We start from the raw sequence: 11,977 nt of genomic DNA, 5'->3' as shown, positions 1-11,977 counted from the left end.
GCTGGGATTACAAGCGTGTACCACCACGCCTGGCTTGACCCTGTTTCAAATAAAATAAAATAAAATAAAATAAAATAAAATAAAATAAATAGCTGGGCGTGGTGGCACACGCTTGTAATCCCCGCACTTGGGAGGCTGAGACAGGAGGATCTCACGGGTTCGAAGCCACCCTCAGCTACTTAGTTAGGCTTTCAGCAACTCAGTGAGACCCTGTTTCCAAACAAAATATAAAAAATGTCTGGGAGTATAGCCCGGAGATAGAAAGCCTCTGGGTTCCACCCCCAGTACCACCAAAACAAACAAACAAACAAACAAACAAATAACCACCACCACCACCATCACCAACAAAACCCAAAACCAAACAAACAAACAAACAAAAAATTTAAAAAATAGAAACTGGGCATGGTAGCGCACGCTTGTAATCCCAGGACTTGGGAAACAGAGACAGGAGGATCACAGGTTCAAGGCCAGCCCCAGCAAACTAGCAAGACTGTTTTGGAATAAAAAATAAAAAAGGGCTGAGGGTATAGCTTGGAGGCAAAGTGCTTCTAGATTCAATCTCTAAGACCGAAAAAGGGGTAGGGGGGAGAAGAAGAAGAAGATGAAGAGCAAGACACAAGGGCAAGGAAGTTTCACTTGTTTTCATGTGATGGGAGGGACAAAAAATTTACATGCAGAGGCAGCGGCTGAAGAAATGGAGACCAGGGCAAGTAGGGAAAACACGGTCCTTCTCGAAAAGTGTGAGAGTGGCTGCAGGGAGAGGGGAGCACAGAGCAGCCCAGAGTGTCCCAGAGCTCTGCAAAGAGAGTCCAAACCTGCCCCACAGATCTATCCTGTTTTATAGGACCCACTACAGAGGGTGGCTGGGGCACATGGGATAGTGGGGTTCCTTTGAAGCTTTAGCGTAAAAGGTGGGAATTCCTTTTAGATAAGAATCCTAGTGAGTGGAAAAGCCCAGAAAGCCAGAGTGCAGGGCTCTCTTTAATAAAAGGTGCAACTTTTTCTGGAGATTTTTTCTGGAGGCAGAAGGAACTTGGAAGCTGGGTGTGGTGGCGCACATTTGTAATCCCAGCATTTGGGAGACTGAGACAGGAGGATGTCAGTTGGGGACTACTTAGTGAGGCCTCTGCAACTCAGTGAGACCCTGTTTCAAAAATAAAGAATAAAAAATAGGGCTGAGGGTGTAACTCAGAGGTAGAATGCCCCTGGGTTCAATCCCTAGTACCACAAAAAACAAAACAAAACAAAACTTTGACAAAGGTGATGCTTTCTCAGGTTTAATAGACTCAGGGATTTCCTGAACCAGCCCATGATGATTTGAAAGTATGGGCCTAACATTTTTAAGAAAAACCAAGCTCTGTTAAATTAAACTAAAGATTTCAGATTTTAAAACCATATTTTCCTTCCCAATGTGTCTCCTTTCTACCTGAATTTTTTTCACCTGGATAAAATTTTATTTCTTCTATTCTACCTCATCAAATGGATGCCCATGGTCCAGCCCCACTCCCAGGTCACCTCCCTCATCTGGCCTTTGAGACTCTTCCCCTCTCAGCTGTTTCACATGCAACTGGGTAGAAACAATCTTTTGACTTTTACATGACAAGCTGTTTTAGGCTCTCAAAACCTCTGAAATATAATTCCTTTCAGAAAAATTTACTTGGGCTTCAGATGGCTCTGTGTCCCTCTCCTCCTCACCTTCCCAGGTTGCCTCCCCCTGGTCCTCCCCCCACCCCTCTGTCATTGGTTGGGTCAGGACTCACATTCCAATCTTCTGTCAGCCCCTGGCGCTTATGTTGACTTTGGTTTCCCCTTTGACCCAGATGTTTACCCTGTTACTTTTTATTTGTTCAAAGTGTTAATCTCTTTTGAAATATCAGATGCTCTATTTTTTCCTCTTGACTAGATTTTCTTCCCTGTAACTCTTTACTGTTCAATAGGACTTTTTTTTTCTTTCTTTCTTTTTTTTTTTTTTTTTTTTTTTTTTGTCCCTTTTGCTCTAGAGGAGGGGAACATGGGTTTTATGTAGACTAAAGAAGTCATTTCTCAGCCAGGCTTAGTGGTGCATGCCTGTAATCCCAGTGCTTGGGAGGCTGAGACAGTAGGATTGCAGGTTCAAGGCCAACTTCAGCAACTTAGGCCCTTAGCAATTTAGATCCTATTTCAACATAAAAACTGAAATAGGATTGGGTTGTAGCTCAGAGGTAGAACACCCCTGGGTTCAGTCCTTAGTACTACATACAAAAATAAACAAAGAAAAATAACTTCTTAGTTGGGCTTGGTGGTAGACAACTGTAATTCTAGTTCGTGAGAGGCTGAGACAGGAGGATCACAAGTTCAAGACCAGTCATGGCAAGTTAGTGAGACCCATAAAGAGGGCTGGGGTGTTCAGTAGTAGAGGGCCAGTAAGCACCCCTCTCTCACATACACACAGAGAGAAAAGAAGAAAGAGAGAGAAAGAGAAAAAGAAACTTCTGAGCCAGGTGTGGTAGTACATGCTTGTAATTCCAGTACTTGGAGGCTGAGACAGGAGGATCACAGGTTCACGACCAGCCTTAGCAACTTAGACTCTCAGCAACCTAGTGAGACCCTGTTTCAAAATAAAGAATAAGCTGGGTGTGGTGGCGCAGGCTTGTAATCCCAGTATTCGGGAGGCCGAGACAAGAGGATCGCGGTTCACGGACAGCCTCAGCTACTTAGTGAGACCCTCTGCAACTCAGTGAGACCCAGTTTCAAAATAAAGAATAAAAAATAGGACAGGGGGTGTAGCTCGGAGGTCGAATGCCCCTGGGTTCCATCCCCAGACCCGCAAAAAAAAACCCCAAAACAAAAAACAATAGGGCTGGGGGTGTACCTTGAAGGTAGAATGCCCCTGGGTTCAACCCCGGCACCGCACACAGAGTGGGAGAGGTTGGGGATGAGATCTCAAGGAAGTTCTTGTCACACAGCAAGGTAGGCTTAATAGAAAGGTCAGCTGTGAGAGCTCTGCTCCGCCTTTGGGCATGAAGCCGGTGGATGGCAGGGGTGACTCAGTTGGAAAAACACACTCACAAGGATCTGGAGGGAGCCCAGGGGCAAGGGGGCTGGAGTGCTTCCCCGGGAGTGTGCCCAGGAGCGAAGAGGCCGCTCAAATGTGCCCTGGCTGTGTGTGGTGCCGGCTCAACAGGTGTGGGAAAGATGGAGTAGCTGAAGTGGAGGACCGTGCCTCACAGGGAGCAAAGGGCTTCTTTTCTGGGGAAACTGAGGGAGAGACGATGCTTGGGTTTGTAGATTCCTAGGGACCCACAACCACTGGGGACATGGCCACATCTGTGGCTATCAGCAAGGACTGCCTGACTGTGATTCAAGCCACTCTTGGGATATGCCAAGGTCACAGTGCCCACAGTCCAAACCTCGTGTCAAGTGGACCAAGCGTGCTGTGTATGTATGGCCTTAACACTCTGAACTATATTACGATGTGGGACTACAATGCACCAATAAAATTATATTAAAAATTTCAGATGAATCCAATGTTTGGGGGCAGAATGAATGATAAAATCAACTCACATTTTTTTTTTTTTACAGCATTTTATAGTTTAAAAATACTGTTTTCTGATGTGCTAGGCAAGGGGTTGTTATGAGTGAGGTTTTATAGACAATGGGGAGTTTGACCAGGTGATCATTTGGTAGTGAGAGTGAGCCTAGTTTTCTGTCTCCAGATCCTCCACCTGGATTTGTACTGTCCTTGGTATTGCTTCCTGGGACCTTGCTGGTGAATTTGATGGCCATTTCTAAAGTTTGATGCGCTCTCTCTCTCCTTCTCCTTCTTCTTCTCCTCCTCCTTCTTCCTTCTCTCTCTCTCTCTCCTCTCTTTCGTGGTACTGGGAATCCAGTACTCAGGGATATTCTACCTCTGGCCTATACCCCCATCCCTATTTTTAATTTTTAATTTGGAAATAGAGACTAAGTTGAGGAGGTTCTCCCAAGGTTGCCGAGGCTGGCCACCAATCTGCGATCCTCCTGTCTCGTGTTTGGCTAAAATACAACTCTCTTTTTCCAGGCAGAAAGGGTGACTACTCTTACTGAGTCCCCAAATTGCCTTTAGCTCCTGTCTTCTGCCTTTCACTCCATGACACCTTGAGGGGCTGGGGCAGCCCTCTGTGCTCCACAGAGCACAAGTAGAAGTCTCTGTCTTGAGGAGAGACTGCCATCACCACCCAGGACTGGTAAGTGCCGTTCCCACTGGGAAGAATATCTTCTCTTGATTCAGACTCCTGCACCTCGCCGTCCCGGGTCCAGTGCAGATCAATTCTTTGTGGGTAGAAGGCATAGGCCACACATTTGAGTGTGTCCTTTCTTCCTGAGGCCGTGGGGCTGGTGACTAACACAGAAGGAGGATCTGTGGGGGGATAGAGGAAGGACACTGAGGGCTTGAGGCGGACTTCCCCCAGCCAGCACACGGCTCTTCTGCTCCCAGCTCCCTGGATGTCTCTATCAGCAGAGCTCTAAGCTCCACACCCACTTCTCCCAATAAACCTTTATCTAGATTGGGAAGGCTGAGGGTTCCCTGGAGCCCTCCCTATGGGGTCAAGGAATCTCTGTTTCTCCTCTGTTGTCTAGCTCCCCACCCTACTGTGCGTGCGTGCATGTGTGTGTGTGTATGTGTGTGTTACTAGGAATGGAACCCAGGGGCATTCTTTCTCTGACCTAAAACCCCAGACCTATTTTATTTTATTTTTACTGGGGAATTGAACCAAAGGCATTCTACCTCTGATTTATACCCCTGGGTCTATTTTTTTTTAAATTTTGAAACAGGGTCTTACTAAGTTGCAGAGGCCTTCACTAAGTTGCTGAGGCTGGCTGTGAAGCTGCGATCCTCCTGTCTCAGACTCCCAAATTCTAGGATTACAAACATGCACCACCACACCTGGCTCCACTTTATTTTTTCCTTTGAAACAGGATTTCACCAAGTTTCTGAGGGTATCTCTAAGTCCCTGAGGCTGGCTTTGAACATGCTATCTTCTTGTCTTAGCCTCTCAAGTACTGGGATTACACGCATGTGCTACCACCCCTGGATCATTGAACATTTTTCATGGATCCCATATCATGTCATTCGAGAGAAGGAATGAATTCCAGGGGTAAGAGATGGGAGACTAAATGCTACCCAGGGATGGTTGGAAGCAGCCCGAGATGTCCCCTGAGCACCTAGTCTGAGATAGCCTTTTTCAGCTTGGAGCTGGGGGCAGGCCATAGCAAGCAAGGAGTACCTTGTCGGTCCAGGTAAGTCCTGCTGTAGTTCAGGTACCTCTGTAGCATTGCTGGGCACTCCTCCTCCAGGTATTCCTTGGCCCGCTGCACATAGACCTTTTCTGCCTCCCACTTCCGCTTGGTGTTCACGGCTGCTGGGTCCAAGGGGATCCAGGCTGGGATTTCTTTGTTGAATTCGATGAAGTCTCGTCCGTCATAGGCATACCTCCAGAATGCTCCACTGTTTCTGTTATTCTGGATCTCACAGCCGAACATTCCCTGAAAGGTGTGAAAACCTGAAGCCGACCCCGACCCCGCAGGGAACCAGTCACTCTGGTGCCAGTGCCAGTGGACTGGCTCTTATTCCTGCACACATTGAACCCCAATAAGAAGAAAGGTTTTGGAAATCTAAATATGCAATCTCTTTTGTTTTTGTGGTACTGGGAATTGAACCCAAAGACACTCTATTTCTGAGCTATACCCCTAAATCTATATTTATTTATTTATTTTGGTGGTACTGGGGATGGAACCCAAGGGTCTTCTACCTCCGAGCTACACTCCCAGACCTATTTTATATTTTATTTGGAAACAGGGTCTCTTAAGCCAGCTGAGGCTGGCTTCGAACCTGCGCGATCCTCCTGTCTCAGCCTCCCAAGCGTGGGGATTACAAGTGTGCGCCACCATCCCCGGCTTATTTTATTTTTTATTTTGAAACAGGGTTTTGCTAAATTGCTGAGGCTGGCCTTGAACCTGCAATCTTCCTGTCTTAGCCTCCCAAGTACTGGAATTATGGGTATGCACCACCGTGCCTGGCTTAAGTGTGTACTATCTGTTTTTGGGGGGCTATTGCGGATTGAACCCTAAGGCATTCTACCTCCAAGCTATATCCCCATCCCAATTTTATTTTTTATTTAGAAACAGGATTTCACAAAGTTGCAGAGGGCTTTGCTAAGTTGCCTAGGCTGGCTTCAAACCTGAGCTCTCCTGTCTCAGCCTCCCAGGTACTGGGATTACAAGTGTGCACTACCATGCCTGGCTGTGTAGTATCTTTATTTCAGTAAGTAGGTTAAAAGCCAGGCATGCTGGTGGTAGGGGAGACCTCTGTTTTGTTTGGTGTTTTAGGCTAGTGTGAGATGAGATGTGTTCTTTGCAGCAAGGGAATTTAAGAGAGATACAGATTTCTAGCTTTTCTACACCATCTCATCTAATGAAGTTTCTTTCTTTGAGTAGGTGGTGAGTTCATAGGAAACCTGAAATGCATTTCCAAGTTAAATAGAAATTATTTATGGGTTTCTATAGATTTGAGGAATCGCTCCTTTTCTTTCAGTTCATATCACTGCTTGAGTAAACAAATTGGATCCCTTCTTCCCTTTTCTCTAGTGGTTGATAGTTGTATTCCATATCTCTTAAGCTCCAACCACTTGCCCATGCACAGCAACTCTCTCACGTCAACCTCCTTAGAGCTGGCATGGAGGCGCATGCCTATAATCCTAGTAAATGGGAGACTGAGACAGGAAGATCGCAGGTTCGAGGCTAGCCTCAGTAACTTAGCGAGACCCTGTTTCAAAATAAAAAACGAAAGAGGTTGGGAGTGTAGCTTGGAGGTAGAAGTCTCCTGAGTTCAATACTACATAAAAAAAAAGAAAAAAGAAGAAATTGATCTCCTTAGTGCAGGCCTATTTGATTATACAAGTAGGTGTTTACTCAGTCCTGCATAGAGCGGTTGGCACAGGCTCTGACAGTTCTTCAGCTTTCTGGACTCAATTCCAACATCTTTCCCTACCCACCTGGCCCAGCGGTGAACTCATCCCTATTCTTCTATGTTTCACTTTTCACATCTCCGAAGTGGCAATAACAATAGCGCTGTTTTAGGAGGTGATGTTGACCATGAAAGGTGTTAATAATGCCTGTGACTGGCGTATTGTGAGTGCTCAGGAGATGCAGCAACTGTTACCTTCTAATACTCCGTGATCAACCTTTTCTCTCTTCATTCTTTTTACTCAAAATCATGCACTTCAACATTTTTAATCCAAAGTTTCTTCCAATGCCCTTCCAGGATGCCTGTGTCCTCCCCACTCTTATTTTTGAAACATGGACCAGGCCATTTTTCTTACCAAGACTTCTCATTCTGTACCCTTCTACATAACTCTTGCCTCCTTTTGAAAGCGTCAGATTCCAGGTAGCTTCGTGTGTGTGTGTGTGTGTGTGTGTGTGTGTGTGTGTGTGAGTGTGTGTGTGTGTGAGTGTGTGTGTGTGAGTGTGTGTGTGTGTGAGTGTGTGTGAGTGTGTGTGTGTGAGTGTGTGTGTGTGTGTGTGTGAGTGTGTGTGTGTGTGTGTGTGAGTGTGTGTGTGTGTGTGTGTGTGTGTGTGTGTGACTGGGGATTGAACCCAGGGGCATTCTACCTCGGAGCCTCTTACATTTTTTTCTTTTCTTTTTTTCGCTTTGAAACAGTGTCTTTGCTAGGTTGCTGAGAGTCTCGCTAAGTTGGCGAGGCTGTCCTCGAACCTGGGATCCTCCCAAGTACTAAGATCACAGGCGTGCACCACCATGCCTGGCTAATGTTTGTAGCTTCAGGTGAGACAGTTAAGAAACTTGCTCACTGTCAAACAGCCTCTGACTGGAGGAGTTCCACCACCTGGACTCAACTCTGTTCTCTACTCAACATCCCTGGACAAGGGTAGGCCTCGCTCCCTGGCTGAGCTGAGGCCTGGAGCCAAGCACAGGAAGTGGCAGGGAAGAAGGAAGACACTGATGTGCTGGGGGTGGGAGAGGACTCAGATTTGCCTGTGCGTTCCTACTGGTGCCTCTGGTTCCTCCCTGGGGGATGGATTCTTTCCATCCCGCCGGTCGCTTTCTTGAGCTAAGGCCCTCCCAGTGGTGCCCACCGTGCTGACCTTGGCTGTCCTTGTAATAGTCCATGATGTCATTGAAGGTCTCCAGGAAGATTTCCTGCCTGGCCTTCTGAAGTCGGCTCTCCTTCTCCCAGTCCTCTATGCCTTCTATGTACCTCCACGGCCCCAGGGGCTCCGCCTTCCCGACCTTGCTATCATAGTGGAAGAAGGCCTGGTCGTTGAGGAAGGCTGTGGCCTGAAACCTGGGGAGGTCTTTACTGGGCCTGGACACCCCGGTGTAGAGAAAGGTCAGAGAGTAAGGCCCTGTAAAAGAGGAGAAGAATGGGAGAGGTGAGGTCCACACACGAAGGGCTGGAGAGCACAGGAGGGAGGGAAGGCCTGAGCATGATCATGCTGGGCCTCTTCCTGCCCAGCTCCCTGCCCTGCTGACAGCCTTACACTCCTGGAAGCATGCACAATTGAACAGACTCTGCTTTTATTCCAGGGATGACTACCTTTCAGATACCATCCTGTGTCTTGTTTTTTTTTTGTTTTTTGTTTTGGTACCCAGGGGTATTCTACCTCTGAGCTGTGCCCCCAGCCCTTTATAGTTTTTCTTTTGAAAATAAAATAAATTGCCGAAGGTCTTATTAAATTAGATTGGCCTTGAACCTGTGACCCTTCTGTCTCCACCTCCTAAATACTGGGATTACAGGTGTGTGTCACCACGCCAGGCCTGAAATTATTCATGCTAATTAGTTTATAAATGTGACTAAAATTTAAGTCAGTTGTGGGAGTGAAGCTCTTTGTAGGAGCCCCAGAAAGGTAGAGTGATCACTGTGTGCACCCAGAAAAGCCACCAGTGTCAGTTTGCTGGCCGCGAACCCCGATCCTCTTGTCTCAGCCTCCCAAGTACTGAGATTATAAGCGTGCGCCACCACGCCTGGCTCGCTAATACAGATTTTGATATAGAATGTGCTTAACATCATAAACGTGATTGTCGTCAAACTAATGAAAACCACCTACCTGACAACTTGTGAGTGTAACAAAGTGTATTTACACTGGCACAGTTTGGAAATCACTAGTTTCCACTCCTTCGTCCTGAACACCGGCTATCAGGAGCAGCCTCGTTGCCTGTCCTAGAACTGACTGCATGGCCCCAAGTGTCCCCCCCAGTACTGTCTTGCGCTCCAGCCCCAGCCTTCCAGGCTCACTGAGGGCTGAGGGCCTGCCTGTCCTAGCACCTCCCGCCTGTTAACCTGCCCTAGCATTTGCCTCTGGGGTCTCTCTCTTCTCTCAGAGTCAGACAGGTGTGCCTGGCCCCTGGGAGGAGGGAAGAGACAAAAGTGGGAGCTCTCCTCCTACTGTCTGATTCTAGTCAGGTCACTTTGCCTCTTTGTGCTTTAGTTTTTTTTTTTTTTTTTTTTTAAATCCTGGATTTTAGATTCAGCTGCTTCCTCCTCCTCCTCCTCCTCCTCCTCCTCTTCCTCCTCCTCCTCCTCCTCCTCCTCCTCCTCCTCCTCCTCCTCTTCCTCCTCCTCTTCTTCTTCTTCTTCTTCTTCTTCTTCTTCTTCTTCTTCTTCTTCTTCTTCTTCTTCTTCTTCTTCTTCTTCTTCTTCTTCTTTTGGTGGTACTGGGGTTCCAGGAAGCCCTTCTACCTCCGGGCTAGACTCCCAGACCTATTTTATACTTTTTTTTATTTTTGGAAACAGGGTTTCTTAAACCAGCGCGGCTGGCTTCGAACCTGCTCAATCCTCCTGTCTCCACCTCCCAAGCTCGGGGATTACAAGCGTGTGCCACCACGCCTGGCCAGATTCTTTTTTTATTTTCTTTTGCTACTGAGGATTGAGTCCAGGGGTTATTCTACCTCTGAGCTATACCTCCAACCCTTTAAAATTTTTATTTTGTAACAGGGTTACAAAATAAATTTTTTTATTACAAATAAAATTTTTTTTTTGTTACAAAATAATCTTGCTAAATTGCTGAGAGTCTCACTAAATTAAATTACTGAGGTTGGCGTTAACCTGTGATCCTCCTGTCTCAGCCTCTTGAGGACTAGGATGACAGTATGTGCCACCACACCCAGCTTAGATTCTTTTAAAAAGCTATTAATTATTATTATTATTATTATTATTATTATTATTATATTTTTGTGGTACTGGGTATTGAACCCAGGGACATTCTACCTCTGTGCTCTATCCGCAACCCTATTTTCCTTCCTTCCTTCCTTCCTTCTTTCCTTCTTTCCTTCTTTCTGTTTTTTTTTCCGGTACCGGAGATGGAACCCAGGGACATTCTACCTCTGAGAGACACCCCCAGCCCTATTTTGTTTATTTTTTATTTTGAAACAGGGTCTCACTGAGTTGCAAAGGGCCTCACTAAATAGCTGAGGCTGTCTGCGAACCTGAGATCCTCCTGTCTCAGCCTCCCAAGTACTGGGATTACAAGCATGCGCCACCATACCTGGCCTATTTTTTATTTATATTTATTTATTTTTGCAGTACTGGGGATGCAACCCAGGGGCATTCTACCTCCGAGCTATACCCCCAGCCCTATTTTTTATTCTTAATTTTGAAACCAGGTCTCACTGAGTTGCAAAGGGCCTCGCTAAGTAGCTGAGGCTGTCTGCAAACCTGTAATTCTCCTGTCTCAGCCTCCAAAGTACTGGGATTATAAGCATCTACCACCACACCCGGCTTATTTTTTATTTTGAAACCTCTAGAGCCTGGCTTTAGATGCAGATTCCTTAAGGTCTTAATGCCTGTGAATCAAGAGATTGCTGAAAAGCTTCTAGAAGTGTGAGCTAAGTTAGTGGACAGCCCTTCACACTCTTTACTGCAGGATGTCAGGGAATCCCAGCCACAGTGAGGCCTTTTCCCAGCACACCTGTGCGACCCTTGGCTTTCCCTCCCTTCTCCAGCGCCTGTCCCTGCCTTTCCCCACTCACCAGCCTGGGTCTCCTGGGGGACTGCAGGACTCAGGAGGAGCGGCAGCGACAGCAGGATAGGCACCATTGCGACCATTGCGGCTGGATACAGGTGATGGACGGGAGCCACAGGTCTTTATTTCCCTGGGCCCTGGATTCCTGCCCAGGGGAGTGAATCCACAGGCCAATGAGAGAGCCAGGACAGGCTCCTCCCCAGACAGCGAGAATAAAGGGCCAGCGTGGGCAGAGATTGTGGGGAGCCATTAAGGCTTGAAATTGCTGTCTTCAGTAACAAGTCATGATTGCTGGGACTTCTTGCTTTGAATTTTGCACCCATTGCGGAAACTTTTGGTTATTTTGGACAAAGAATTGGTACTTTTGATTATTTTGGACAAAGGCTAATAGTAAATGTGCTATTGAAGGTTTGGTCTTGTGGGGTCCTGGTTACCCAGGGAAAAAAGATAAAAATGTTAGCCCACTAATAACTTGTTTACTCTGTAAAACTGATTCAACATGTAAAAATCATTGTGTTAATTGGAGAAAATGTCTTACTGAAATGCCTATCTTACTAATATTCCCAATACCTTGTTTGTTAGAGACTCGGGACACAGTGTGGTATAGGACAAAGTGAAAACATTTTTATTTAGCAAAAGCGCACAATTTGCGTTTGAAAAGTACCCCCATTTAAGAGGCTGGTAGCCAATGACGGGTAAGATTTCCTTGGGACAAGGAAACCTAAAAAAGACGAGTAATCCTTGATACCTGAAGGAAACAACCTAAGACAGGCACAGTCTTCTTTGAATATAGTAAAAAAGGGGGAATTGTGGGGAGCCATTAAGGCCTTCCCCTAGATTGGTGTTTGACTCAGCTGACTGTCCATCGCCCAGAGTCAACAAGGTTTGGGGTTATGGAAAGTTCAAAGAGGCCTGAGAGAGGATCAGGTGGTGATGACACGAGGGTATTGATTAATCTATCTGTAATGTATATGTTTTGTAT

General features: G+C 46.4%; 1 protein-coding gene across 1 annotated transcript; it reads right to left on the bottom strand.

The window, feature by feature from the left end:
* Nucleotides 1–4,055: 4,055 nt before the first annotated feature.
* AZGP1 (alpha-2-glycoprotein 1, zinc-binding) lies at nt 4,056–11,078 on the bottom strand (the record flags this gene model as incomplete). Its single annotated transcript, XM_080703848.1, has 4 exons — nt 4,056–4,375; nt 5,244–5,519; nt 8,119–8,379; nt 11,003–11,078. The coding sequence occupies 4 exons, from the start codon at nt 11,076–11,078 to the stop codon at nt 4,056–4,058; spliced, it is 933 nt and encodes a 310-aa protein (XP_080559974.1).
* Between the last annotated feature and the right edge of the window lie 899 nt (nt 11,079–11,977).

This window comes from Muscardinus avellanarius (genome assembly GCF_963383645.1).
Source record: "Muscardinus avellanarius genome assembly, chromosome: 10".
Lineage (NCBI taxonomy): Eukaryota > Metazoa > Chordata > Mammalia > Rodentia > Gliridae > Muscardinus > Muscardinus avellanarius.
The sequence above is the reverse complement of the archived record's forward strand: the minus strand, read 5'-3'. Positions and strand labels throughout refer to the sequence as shown.